Here is a 14,550-nt window from a genome sequence, read left to right on the forward strand (position 1 = left end):
TGAAATTAGGATTTTATTAGTAGACATTTCCCCCCCCCATTCATTAACCAACTGAGCTGTCTGCAGCATGGGTAAGACCCTCTTTACATTCCCCCCACCTCAAAATAAAACATCCGGTACAACGTTCTCACCAAAAAAAAAAAAAAAAATCAAAAAACAATTGTTTAAATACTAAAAAAATAAATCAATTGCACAAAATAATGTGCCATTTTGCTTGTGATTACATCTGTGCAGCACATGTACACGTATATAGACATCGACAGAGAAACCGAGCAGTCAAAGCAACATGAGGCGGCTAAACAGAGAGATTAACGGGGCGGCTGGTCGAACCTCAGCGCTCAAACGTCTGACTGTTACATATGTTGGCTGGCGAGTTAAATCATGAGAAGCAAAATTCATATAAAAAAAAAAAAAAGAGAAGAAAACAGACTGGTGTCTCTATTTGCATTCATGCTACTTAAACATTTGATCTGTGATCAATTCCACCAATTGGTTACAGTGTAACCGTAGTTTGCTTGTTTTTTTTGTGTTTCTTTTTCCCAAAAAGGAATGAAATCTGTGAGTTTAATTACCCAAACGCGTCAAAAACAGAAAGTTAATGACCCTCCACGCGGCTAATCAAGCTAACATGTAACAGCCACAGTTTGAAGGCTTAAGCATCTTTACACCACATTTCTGGCAAAGTTTTAGCAACAATTATCTCCTAAAACCAAAAACTCCATAAATAGACAAAAGAAAAAAAAAGAAAAAGAATTAGACAGAACCAGGCACTCATTACAGATTTAAAACAAGAGCAAAAAAAAAAAAAAAGTTACGTTGAGGTGAGATCTGACAGCCGTAGCGCCGCTGCAGTTTGTTCCCCCCGCCCACATTCAATGAAATATTTGAAATTAAACGTTAACATCTACAGATGAGTGTGAGCAGGTATAATTTAGCTGTGTGTGTGTGTGTCAGGACGACAGAGAGGGGCAGGAATGTAGAGTAGCTGTACAATAACGGATGAGACGCGCGCTGTTTGTGTAGCTGTGCAAACGTTGCATAGAGTTGGTGGTGGAACATGATGTCAGACAAACACAGACGTGAGGAAACAATAACCAAACAAAACATTACAACACCCATCAGCCAGCAGATCTCAGCAGCTCCATAGTGTTAAGTTACAGTTTTCCAAATTTGCTGCAACAGAAATACATACATATATAGAAATATATATATATAGATTTATGTCTTTTAAACCCTAAACGTGAGCGTATCACTCTGACATAAAAGCTAGATATTAAAACGAGTCATTTCGCTGCTTCAGCGTGTTTTATTTCAGCTTGAATGTGCAGGTAGTGGAAAGCAGATTCCAGCGTAAACAAACCCGAGGATGTAAAGATCTTTTCTGCTAAACGTTTACCCAGCGGAGTTTAGCACATCGCTCAGAGAAGTGTGCGCGACTATGTGGCCTGTGCAGCTTTAATGGAAATGAAAGAGTTTACCGCAGCATCACTTTGTCTCTTGCGTCTGGTGGTAAAAGCAGGAAGTCGCCCTGCAGTTTTAACCCCAGAGCAAACTTCTGACCGGTTTGTTAAATCCAATCAGGTCTGGAGCTTTTCATCCATCTGTGCTTTCATTCTCTTGGTAGGTGTGTTTTGTTCTCAGCTGATCCATTTTTGGAGGACAAACTCCAAGGCACAGACGGATATGTACACCTGTAGCAGGACAAAATAAAACAAATAAAAAAAAAAACTACAATCAATGCGCATTTTTTTGTAGCTAATTTTACATTTTGCTTTGTATCTTTTGTTGTTATTTTAAGCTCATGTTGTATTAATGATGGTTACATTTTCAAGATTCAAGGAACCACCTCGGCCGACTGATTTCATCATTTCCCCCTTTTTTGCAGCAAATTAACCTTTTTTTTTTTTTTTTTCCTAGAATGACTTAAAAGTGTTTCTAAACATCCACAAGACTAATGTGTATGCTCCGCTTTACACTTGGGAGATTTTTTTCTGTTTCAGTTGTTTCCCCCAGCAAGACGTGACTGAAGTGTTAAATATGTACATGTAATGTCAAGATCATCTAAAACAGCTCAGTCGTTCAGGATTGGATGCGGACGCACAGTTAAAAAAAAAAAAAAAAAAAAAAAAAAAAAAAAAAGCAGATGTTGAAGCTTTTCTTGTTTTTGGATTATTAGTTCATCGAGGTTGCGGTGTAAACACGTGAATAAATCTATGTTAAACATCAACAATAACCTACAGGCGTAAAAGTAAACAAGTATCTTTAAATGTCATTTTCCAGCCTTCTAACAACCGAGTTTGAGTGTTTATGTTTATATATAGTCTTCTGTTAATGTATAAAAAAAAAGAAAAAAACTATTTCAGGGATTACTTTTTGATCTCAATGACTCGCATTTCACTTACAAACCTAGCTCCTGAACGTTTATTTTCATTTTTCTTATGAATTAGCTGCAAAAGCTATCCTGCATTCATCTTCTGGTTAGTAAAACGACTTCATACAAACACACAACAGAGCCGCAGCTTAAAGTAAGGAGGAACTTCATTTTTGAGCTTGCTTTGGAGTTCTGTGATGCGACTTCAGTGTTATCAGGCGACTCGGGGGGGAGGGAGGGGGAAAACACGAGGCGTTTCAGGGATGTGGGATGCAGACGTTGCTTGATGTGACTAACCGAACCAACAGTAGATGCGTACGTTTGTTCCTTTGAGAGCAGGACGTCCTCCACGTTAATCTGTGAGTGTTTCGAGTCTTTCAGAGCGAAAATCCGTCTTCAGTCAAAGGAACATTCACATCCCTGATTTCCTTGTTGACTGGGAGTCCGGTTTAAGTCCACAAATCCATCGTGAGGTTTGCGACGTCCAAGTTATTGTTTCCGCTTGTGTACATTTATCTGCGTGTTTTATAAGTCGACGCGCAGATTGCCGGATGTGCGGCAGCTGAAGGCTGAAAGAGTTCGACTGCAGAGATGTTAAACATTTAGAGCGGACGTGTGACTCGGTACGTTTCCAGCTCTCTGCTGCCGAGATTGCCCGGGAAATAAGTGATTGTTGTGTTCTTTACAGCGTCAAGGCAGAGAAGAGACGTTTGATGGTCACTGGTTCTCTTCCAGGTGTGGAACGTAACAGCAGGCGTTGGGCTTCTTTCCAAAAAGCATCAACCCTTAAGGATGCATTTTTAAGCAATTCTCTTTGCATCATGATGGGCCAAAAATGAAAACGCAGGTTAAAGATGATGATGATGAGAAGGAGTAGAAGGAGAAGGAGGAGGAGGAGGAGGAGGAGAAAGATGAAGGCTAGCGGGGTATCAGTATATATCCGGCAGGTTCTGGTAGTTCCTATTGAAGTAGCCGCCACTGTAGATCCACTCCCGGGAGCCGGTGTATGGGTTGGTGCCCATCTGGAACCACCTTAAAAAAAAACAAAAAAAAAAAACATTAATGTTATCTTTGAATTATTTTCTTCAGTCATTTGACTTTTTTTTTTTTATAATTCTATATATGATGAATGTCTGCTACCTATTTGTTGGATCAGGGATTTTAAACTGGTGTAATCAAAAGCACCGATTAAGTAAAATATAAAACTGTTGCTCATTGAAGTTCACATGCAGCTTCGAGCTGTAAACAAACATGGAACACAACTCATTTTCCGTTAGATGACTTATTAAATTAAAACAAACACTGGCAGTATCTTTTTTTTTCTTTTTGAGATTATTATTAAAAATAAACGTTAGAAGTTACTTTAAGATAATTTACAGTGAGAGTTGGTGTCAGAGCTAACATATCTAGTTTGAACAATTTGATTAGTTGCAGCTAAACAGTTCAAAGACCAAAGTACGTTGGCTCCCTCTAGTGGCTAAGTTAAAGGTTGCCATCAGCTAGCAGCTCATTTTAGACTCACTTTAGAAATTAGTTTCCAGCATGTAGCTTCTTCTAATGCACAATAATCTTGAGTTTCTCTAACACACCATTGGTTTGGCCTAAGATTTTATAGCCAATTAGATTAAAAAAAAAAAAAAAAAAAAAAAAAAAATATATATATATATATATATATATATATATATATATATATATATATATATATATATAAATAAAACAGATAACACCTGGACTGCTACATACAGGTCTGTGGATTAAAGTGACCATTACACATTTCTCCTGGATCATTAAAGAAATTTTATTGGGAAAAAACAAACTGTTTTTTAAATATTTTTAGCTCAAAAAAAGCAAAACCAGAAGAGATATGCAAGTTGGGCAAACACTTTTCTATAGCAATTAATGTTTTTAGGTGGAATACGATTGGCCTGGTTTGACTGCATGTAGTTGTTTGCTACCTAGTCGTCCACTCGTCCTCATGCTTGGCTCTCTCCTTCCTGGCAGCTCTCTGTTTTTCTTCCAGTCTCTCCTTCTCTTTGCTTGCCTCGTCTGCATACGGCCAAACAAAAACACAAAGTCTGCACGTTACCATGGATGGCTTGAAATCAGGAGATACACAAACACAAAAGAACCTTTTATATTTCTTTAAGCTTAGTAGTCGACTTCTTTGGATGAAAAAAAAATGAATAAGGAAAGAACTTTAAATGAAATGACCTATGTTTCCATTCTCCATGGCTCTGATGTCGGGCCTGAAGCGACAGTCAGTGGGGGCCAAAACGGCTCCCATGCCAGGCTCCAGCTCGTTGAGAGCCATCGCAAAGTTTGTGAAGTTGTACATCTGAGGAAAGCAGACGGGTACGAATCCAGTTAGCCAAGCTGCAATCATCCACTGTTTGACTAAAACACTTGATTGTTTTGAACTAAATTGGCGAAGCTTTTATTCTGTCGTACTGACTAACTTTCAGGAGGTGTACAGTACCTAAATATATTTATTTACGCTGTTATCTGCAGCTCTTATAGCGATACCTTAGCAGAGTGTGCTGGTCTGGACTCTATCCTCCACAACAGAGTACTTCCTGGTACAACAGACACCGTTTCCTGGATTTCAGGCATGTCGTCTGCTTCGTCATTCTCAGCTTTTTGAAGCTCCTCCTGGAAACAAGAACAACAACAACTCACTGCATCGTCTGCTATGCAGAACCGATGCTTTTCAAACATTCAAGGACAAACTGGATCTCTCTGGAGAGATGACATTTCTGAGCTACCGGGTCTCTAACCTATTGCACCACGTTGCAGGAACGAGCGCGCCAAGAGCAGCACGAGTCTACATAAACCTTCAGGTTTACCTGACTGAGACCACACAGTGGGCTGAGGGCACCAACAAAAACAAGCTGGACTTAATGGAGTGTCATTACACAGCATGAACAACGATTGTAATGTGGATAAAACAAAAACATCAGATTCACAGCTGGTCAAATTCACAGCTGGTCTCACATTCTTTTTGCTCTTGTCGCCTTTCTTGTCCGACTTCTTGTAGGTCTCGTACTCCTGAGGGTCGATGCTCCACATGCACTCGGTCCACTTCCCGTAGATTACGCAGAGCTTCTTTTTACTAAGTGTAAAAAAAAAAAAAGGAAAGGGAAAGGAAGTGAATAAAGGTGTAGGGAGAAAGGGGAAGAGAAGAGAAAGGAAGGACAGGAAAATTTAAAAATAAATACAAGGATTTTTTTTTTTTAGTAAAGCTACAAAGAAGGAAAAGGAAACAGAATTAAGAAGATCAGATGACTAGGCAGACTCTTCAGACTGTCTTCATGCGAAAGCATTCACTAACTTCTTGTCTTGGATGTATCCCTCTACTTTGTGCAGCTCCTTGCCAAACATTCCACATGGCTTAAAATTCAGCACACACTTCTCCCCGGTGCTGCAGAACAAAAGAGAAGAGAAGGAAGAACGGTCCTTTTAATTACTGGACTGCAGGGCAATAAACAGGCAGAGGGTGTGAAGGGAAGCTCGGCATTTCTGCAGGTCAGAAACGATTTCACCGGAAGCCTGAATGCAGACCCAAGCTTTACGCCTGGTGTTTCTAACAACAGCTGAGAAGTCTTGCAGCTCCTCCATACAAACAAGTCAAAGTGATTTTAACATATTTCAAATGAACAGATAAAAATATTGCCTTTTTAAAATATATATATTTCAAGAATGAAATATACATAATCTTAGAAATCCATATTCCTATCCAAGGGAGCAAACTGTAAATTATTATTATTATAAAACTAGATTTTTGTTTCGTCTAGTTGTCCAAACCTGGAGAGAATTAAAGCAAGCGCTATGCTTTTTAAGAATCCAGGCTCTTTACCAGCCAGTGCAACAGCAAACAGTGTGAGTGGGCTTCACAGCCTGTGGTGTGAATCAGTGCGAGTGTGTGAACAGGACACATGACCAGGTATAAACAAAGATAACCAGAGCCTTGAAGAGCTTCCCTGGACAAATACAGACTGCAGCGGTGGTTGTTTGCCTGAGAGAGAACAGTCTCAAATATCTGAGCAAACAAAAACCGAGCTTCGGTTCGTCTCCGTCGGTGGAGTTCAAGTTGTGGACATTTATAGTTTTAAGCCGGGGAATGAATATGAGTCACGGCAGTCCGCTGGTTCTGTGAACCGAACCTTTTCCACACGCCTTTGCAAGTTTCCTGCACATTTTTAATTTCATATTTCTCAGATGTAAATGTTTAGGATTTTCTGCAGGTCTTAGAACATTCTGGACATTTAAATAAAAAAACTTAAAAGTAGAAACCACAAATCAGAAAACAACATAATGCAATGGTTTTTAATTTAAAAAGTAAGTTAAAGGGCTATTTCATATTTATTTTGGTGTGTGGACTAATATGGATTGGCTCTATGTGACAATCTCTAACTCTTGTCCCGGAGAACTGAGTAAAGGTACTCAACTGTTTGTAAACATTAGGGCCGTTTTGGTTCCTCCATAGTTCAATCCAACTTAGTAGTTACAAAAGATTCAGTCAAAATCAAAAGATTGGCAGGTACAAACGTTAGAATAAAGGTGTGCAATGTAACTGTCAATTAATTTTTTTAAGCATAATTTTGATTTGTGTACTCTTGGAAAGCTACTTTTATTTTTTCCAAACCTATTCAGTCCAGGAAAATGAAAAAAAAACAAAAAAAACTAATTCTAGTCTTCCCAATAATTTGTAGAAACTCTAATGTTGTATCAGCAACTTTGTTTTCTTTACTACGATGGAGGTTTGAAAGAAACAAAGAAAATGCAACACACCTGTGATTGACTATTTCCACTGTTCCGTACTGCTCTATCCACAGCTTGCCCAGGATGATGTTATGCACGCAGCAGTAAGGATTACTCCATGTGTACACTTCGTTGTGCCTAAAAAGAAGAAGGGAAGAAATAAAAAGTGGAAAATGTGATGAACAAATTAGTGTATAGCATTTTTTATCATCTGAGACCATAAAAGTCTCACTTTAGAAGTTCTAGTGTGATTGTTCCTCTCGGCTCTGCCTCGACACTCTTGCCCCAGAACTTGAGTTTGGGATAGATGGAGCCGTGGAAGACGAAGTCCCCGGAGAGGCTCTCTGCGTGGAAGGCACTGACCGGAGGATGATGGGAAACCTGCTCCGACACCAGCCGGAAACCCTGATCCTCTCTGCAGAAGAACACGGCAATAAGGTAAACGTAACCGCTGACGAGCTTTAAAGATGGTCAGGTGAGTCTCTGTATGTACCTGATGAGTTCAAAGGTCTCTCCCAGTAGCGGGTTGAATGGTTTTCCAGTTCTGTCCCACTGAGACGCAACTGCTGATACAGCAAAAGCAGCTACTGACTGAAACGAAGAAACGCAGACAATGATAGGATGAGTAAGGCGGAGACTTTGCTTTTACGTTTCTACTTTAGAAAGATATTTTGTAAAATATATTTTGTAACGCCGGATCCTGAAACAAATGAGCAGGTTTTCTGGTAAAATGCACATTTAGTTACTGAGACGGAAATGTTGAAAACAAAAGACCAACTACTGACTCAATGCACAGAGTAAAACAAGGTTTATGCAGACGATCTGACCTGCATGCGCTCTATGGAGTCGGACAGCGAGCAGGCTTTGTTGATGAGGTAAGTGTGTTCCATGTACTCTGAGATCCTCTGCAGGAAGCTCAGAGGCTCGTTGAAGACGATGGGCATCGTGATCTTCGACAGCTCCTGCAAAACGAGCAAACGGCACGTCGTTTCACAGCAGACATCAGGATATAATGTGTGATATCCGAGTTTGTAGAAGCTTTCATGTGTGACTGTCCTGGTGTAAAAAAAAAAAAAAAAAAAAGGTTACTCTGAGTGTCTATGTTCCTGTCCACAGTGACAGTAACTTCTTGTGGACGTTTATCGTGTCGTTTATCATTTATTGTGATAAGTTTCTAGCTACGAAAAGAATTCTGATTTATCGTTGATTGTTGGTGTTTTAAACCCCCCAAAAATTGTTTGTATAGTCGGGATTGTTAGTTCTACTGCTTGCTTAATGAAAAGTGTCATCATCTTGCCAATAATTCTGCTAATTATACTAGCCTCTACACAAGCAGCAGGTGTTTACACACACACACACACACACACACACCGATCTGCTCTACATGTCTGTTGGCTGCATGTATCCATTTGCAGGCTGAGCAGCAGGAGCAGAAAGTGTTTCTGTCACGCCGCTAAGCCGTCCCTGTGTGCCGAAAGTCAGACCCGCTGTGTTCTCTGCCTGTACTTTCTCCCAGGGTCACACGCTCACAGATTTGGTGTTTTTAATATAATGTTAACGCTGACAACACTAGACCGGAGCCGATGTCGAAAGTAGTGAGTCTCGACTGTGGATCCCAATTAAAGTCAGAGGCGATGGATGCATGTCACTGCAAATGGCTTTTGGCAGATAAGTTCGCTGAGCTCTGTGCAGTTTTACTCATTAACTCGATATAAAATGGTATTATCTCTTCTGAGGTGTGTTCCGCTTGTGGCAACATTGCAAAAAACTGTATCAGAAAAAGAATGACATGGTGTCTTTCTACATGTCAGGCAAGGTGGTGGCGCCATCAGGCCGGAGGTCTGTTTCGCTGCCATTGTGACTGGTGCTGCATACGCACAAAGTGGGCAGAACAATGAACCTCCACATTCTTCAATATCAGCACAAATCAAAAGTTAGGTGGTGGAAACTTGGGTGTTCAAACAGGACAAACGTCTAGAACTGGTTTAGGAACAGATAAATAAGGCCAACATTAAATTTTAACAATGATCATACCAAAAAAAAAATCAAAGAGGATGGCAGAGAATCCTCCTGTTTATTTTAATGAATTTAAAACTAAAGCTCACAGTGAGCCAAGGGTGTACTTTTTATTTTTATTTTCTTACTTCTAGCAATCCAACAAACTAAGCCTTACCAGTCCAATACATTTCTTGAGGATACTCCAGATGCTGACCGTGTTTCTGGAAAACATGGGTGCTGGTAAAGATGTCCTGAGGTGAGAAAAGACAAAAACGGCAAAAAGAAACATGGATGCAGGTAAGAGAAAGACGAGATCTTTCAAGTTTATCGGCAGACATGCAGACATTCCTCGGCAGACGCTACAGAACCGAGGGAGAAAATTATTAACTCTCAGCGACATGTTTCAGACAAACACGTGAGTTCACATGAACATGACCTGTGACTCTTCCTTGGAGTGGTAGTTTTCCACTACGCTTCACGTCACTAAAACAAATGCAAGTTAATATACAGCATCTCCCAAAAGCTGGTGTGTGTGACTCAGCCCATAATGCCTGGAGACAGTCATCTCTGCTTTTTTCCCCCCCTTGAGCAACACCTCAAAAGAAAAGCTGCATGACAAATTTCATGTAAAAATACAAAGCGAGTTCAAATTAAATTAAAAAAAAAAACAAATGAAAGAAAACTGATGATTTCAAACCCGATTCTGGTTTCAGAAAGAGCGCTGTTGCAGCTCTTGAAGTGAGGATAATCCAGACAGATTAGAACGCTGACCATAGAGGGTGGAATGTGGCGCAGGAATGAAGCTGTACCTGTGTTTCCTGATGCCGTTCTCTTGTGGTACTGATCCATTTTTTTTCTGAATGCTGCCGTCGAACCCTCTGGCGTCCTTGAAACTGGCCTCAGACAACCCTTCACACGACTCGTCTGAATCCAGGCCTGCCCAAGGCGAGAATTGACCCAATTTAGACAGCACACAGCGTCAGGTGTCACACAAAGGACACCTGTGCATTCATTAAAAAAAAAAGTCACATTTTTTGGATTAAATTTTTTTTACAAATATCTGCTATCTTACCACCAGCTGTGGTCTTTTGTTTTCTTTGCAACACTGGATCTTTATAGCCTTGCACATCAATGTCCAAACTGCTTTGCATCACGAACTGTTGCTCAGATTTGAATAGCAAATTTTATTGATCGAACGATTCAATTCTTCAGAAAACGGCAGTGGCGGTTTCCAGAAGTCAATCTTATACTCGTAATTTTAAAGCAAAATGAATCATGTGAGGATAATTAGACCATAAAAATCTTAAAGACACAACTGCTACGGCGAATTAACAGAATGCTGCAGTGATCGGCGGCCCACAGTACTTCTTAAAATATGCAGCAGGGTGGAGTTCAGAACAAGGTGAGGCCTTCACTTTAAATACACAAAGGAGTTTCAGCTTTTGTATTATAGCAAAAAGTACAAGGTGTGGATCCAAAAGTTATCATGCTGGAGACACAGAGGTCAATTAAAAAAACCACAAAAAATTAGATTACTTGTCATAAAAAAAATACACGTGGTGTTTTTAGGAGAAGAGCAAGATCTCTCAATATTGAAATACAACAGCATTCTGTTTCTCGTGGGCTACCCAGCTCATGTTGTTAAAGTTAGCACTGAAGATGACCCCACTCCTTTAACTTCTACTGTGTGGTAATAATTTGGCTGCCCAGTTAAAACTGTAAATGTCAGAGTGACACAAGAACAGCAAAGATCTGCAAAAGTTTAAGTTTTGCTACTTTTAATAGTACTTAGCTGTTAAAGGATCAATCAAAAGAGTTTTGCCGACTTCTGATCACTTCAATTGGAGAAATGTTCCCCGATTTCAAAGTTTTGTCTGGAAAGGTGCTTGAAATTCCAGTCTTCATTTGGGCAACAGGGATCGAATTCAGCCTCCAGATCAACATCCAAACAGCCACACGAGAAATCATCTGTTCAAGGCAAAGTCAATAAACCTCATGACAACATAGCCTTTGCAGCAATCCCCCTTAAGACATCTGGTCCATGCAGACCAGGACGACGTTGTGAGGCTGTCTCATCAGCCCACGGCAGGTGAATCGCTCATAGTTTAAGTGTGATCCTTTAATCTGATTGTCTATGAGTAGACAACCAGCTTGTTCATAGTCAATATATAAATACTGCTGAATGCGTCATTATTATTATAAAATTTGACAGATAACAAAAAAAGACTATGACAACCTCTGGTCTCAACTCTGCAGCAAATGAGACCTTTAAATGGTAGGATTTCAATCTTTGTCTCATCTATATCTCTTTAGAAATGCACTGTGTAATTATCAAATACCTGGTTATTACACTTCTTAGTGTGTTTGGCATGCACCCAATCTTGAATGTTGACTTTGAGGACTGTTATCTGATCTTACTTTCCGTTTATGCATTTAATAATTAAAAAAATAAATCTTTAAAAATAACCATATGTTTGGGGTAAGTGTTTAACTAACTTAAGTTTTTTTTTCTTCTTCTTTTTTAAAGAAAGTGAAATTCACCTCAATCCTATTCAGTGACACCTGGGTTTGTTGCTGGTAATGGTGATCATGACCACAAGACGACCTACCTCTGAATTATTGAACTCATGTTCAGGCTGAAACAAATTGGATAACAGTGAATAGTATTATCCTTCAATAACAGAGGCAGCTTGAATTACCGCCTCTGGATTGGATGCTCATGGAAATCTTTCCCCTGCAGTTTATACTTTTCCTCTTTTATTTCTCAATGGAGGGAACAGTGTACAAGGCAAAAAGAAATAAAAAAAATTTAACCCTCTTGGAGACCCAAAATTTGCCACGTGAGGATTTATTGGAGACGGCTTGACAACAGAGGACGACCACCATTGGACCCCGTGAGCTTTTTAATTTTGTGCACTGTCGCACTGACCCCACATGCATGTTTATGAGGGTTTTTTTTTTTTTTTTGTGTGTGGGTTCAGGAACTGACATCCTGATGAGACGGGACGCCTCTGCTTTCCTGCTGTCCGACCGTGACATCTGCCGCACTCTAGAGCATCGCTCCAAGAGCCCGGGAGGATAATACTTTCTTTCTTTTCAAACGACTATGAGATTCAACCAAAATACGGACTATGCTCACGGATGGAGACGAGTGTCAGGGGCAATTTGTGACAGGACAGCTTTGAACATGAAGATTTAACGGATAGTAAGAGTTTTACTAATGTCTGGCACACAACATCACAAAGTCTGTGAATGGACGTGGAGATGGTGGAGCCGAAAACTAAAGACAAGATCAGATACGATACGAGCATATCAGAAGGACAGCTCAGGTTGAGACAAAATTAGAGAGGCCAGGCAAGGCTGAGACCCTGAGGCATGTTTAGTCACTTGATAACACAGCGCTCTGTCAACAGTAAAGCAGCTAATGGCTGCCAGCATGCCATCAGATGTTAGAGTGGTGCAGCTCCAATGGGCTAAAATTTGTGCCGTTGGGAAGCAAACATCTCTGCAAAGCAAACACGTAAAGAGACCATCAGAGTAAAGAGACCTCCCCACCTGTGACGGCGTCGTAAAACTCGTCTTCATTGCTCATCTTCTACACTCAAAGTTGAGCAGTTTTTTTAGAGCAGATTTTAGTTTCTAGCACATATTCCTCTTGGTAGCGACCCAACAGTGCATCTGTAGGGACAGCAGTGGAAGATGTGTCCTCCGGAACGTCACCAGGTGCCCAAGGAAAATGCAAGATGTCGAGATGGGGGTCCCAAAATTTGCCACGTGCAGATTTATTGGAGATGACAGAGGACGACCACCAGGCAAATACAGCTCCTCAAATAATGAATAGCAGGGAGATGGTTCTGACTTCAGAGCTTAGCTTCTTTGGCTTTGTCCACCAGGGCAAATTATTAACCTGGAAGAAACAAAGAATTGTTAAACTGATGGAATCAGACAGAGAAAGACAATAAAAGTCTAAATAAAAAAAGGGAACTTTCAAAACTCTAGCACAAAGTTGTGCTGCCTGATGGAAGGTGAACCATGTCATCAGTCTCAAGTCTTTTATAATCCTTAACAAGTTTTCCTTTATGACAATCCATCTTCCCTTCAATACCAACCAACTTCACAGTTCATGCTAAAGAAAAATGTCCTCACTGTATTGGTGCCGTCACCACATTATTCTGCAGGAATGAGGCATTAAGAGAGGATTTGAAGCGTTAAGTTTTGTCACTGTGGTGTTTTGCAAGTAGACCAAAAGGTTCAAGTTTGTTCATGTCTAAGCGAATTGATTAGAGCTGATCATTTCCTTATGAATAGATTTAACCCACCTGAGCTCCCAATCGCTGTAGCTCCTCCAGAGTTCAGGTGGGCCAGATCAAATAATAGCCTTTTTAAAACTTTCAACATCATCAGCAGAAAAAAAGCATTGCCAAGGAAAGACTCCTAGACAAAGATAACTCAGTCCTTGCGCCGCACACACTGCACCACATTTTACAATGAAAGGGCTGAATTCCTAGAGACATGATCTTTACTGTATGCCTGTGTTTGTCTCACTGCTGCAACAATCTACATGCCTCATCTTACTACAGACAAGCCAAACTGACAGGTAACATTTCCATCACAATGACACAGTCCACAAAGCAGATACAAGTGTTGACTGAAAAGTCAATTCATTTGCAGCAGGTGAAATACATATAGGTAGCCTGTCTGAAATATAATAGTAGTAGTGTTTAGGTTTAAGGCTAAATCTCTAAAAATAATGTTTTATAGGTGATAGGTCAAAGACTGTATGAGCATCTAAAATAAATATTCAGTGCAAAGAAGCAACTTTGTGTGGCCAACACGTTGGAAATGTGTCCACTTTTGCTGATATAACTGAACCATTAAAGAGCTTCTCCTTACTAACTAAATAAGAAAATGGGTAGGAAGGGATAGAAATAGAAGGAATTGTGTTGCACAAGCCAACTGAACATGTAAAAATCAGAAAAACAGAAGAAAAAAAAACACTATATTTTCCTGAAATGTCTTTAAAGTCTGAAGATGTCTGATATATTAGCTAAAGTAATGTAGAGACGGTAAACAAACAGCCCAGAGGATCATTTACAATTCATTTTAAAAGTTCACCCAAATGAAGGTACTATGAGAATTCAGAATTCATTTTAATGCAATTGTGCATGAATAAAGCACATCAAAATTTAAAAGTAATATCAGTAATGAATAAGTTCTGTTCTAATTAGACACGGACTAAAAATTTTACCAGTCCTGAAACAATTCATTTCATGAAGTTCGTCAATTCTGATGGTAAAACTCTGAATCAGGAACCACAGTTTGTTCCTGTTTCCTTTACATTCACCCTCCATTTGTTCCACTAAGTACAGGGATTTTACCTTTCTCAGAAATCAACAACGCCTTCAGCACACTACTGAACTTTG

The 14,550-nt window shown here is 39.9% G+C and overlaps 1 protein-coding gene across 1 annotated transcript; it reads right to left on the minus strand.

Annotated features, from left to right (window-relative positions):
• Positions 1-13,441, minus strand: LOC106930943 (oxysterol-binding protein-related protein 2-like). The gene is made up of 13 exons (XM_015008820.2): positions 12,683-13,441; positions 9,937-10,063; positions 9,303-9,378; positions 7,957-8,091; positions 7,623-7,720; positions 7,362-7,544; positions 7,160-7,267; positions 5,700-5,789; positions 5,363-5,480; positions 4,895-5,020; positions 4,583-4,706; positions 4,327-4,417; positions 1-3,403 (listed from the first exon to the last, which is right to left on the minus strand). Exons 1-13 carry the CDS (start codon positions 12,717-12,719, stop codon positions 3,301-3,303), a joined length of 1,416 nt encoding a protein of 471 aa, XP_014864306.2. The 5' UTR covers positions 12,720-13,441; the 3' UTR covers positions 1-3,300.
• Between the last annotated feature and the right edge of the window lie 1,109 nt (positions 13,442-14,550).

This window comes from Poecilia mexicana, unplaced genomic scaffold, assembly GCF_051168715.1.
Source record: "Poecilia mexicana isolate PSO_F unplaced genomic scaffold, ASM5116871v1 scaffold_7, whole genome shotgun sequence".
In the NCBI taxonomy this organism is placed as follows: domain Eukaryota; kingdom Metazoa; phylum Chordata; class Actinopteri; order Cyprinodontiformes; family Poeciliidae; genus Poecilia; species Poecilia mexicana.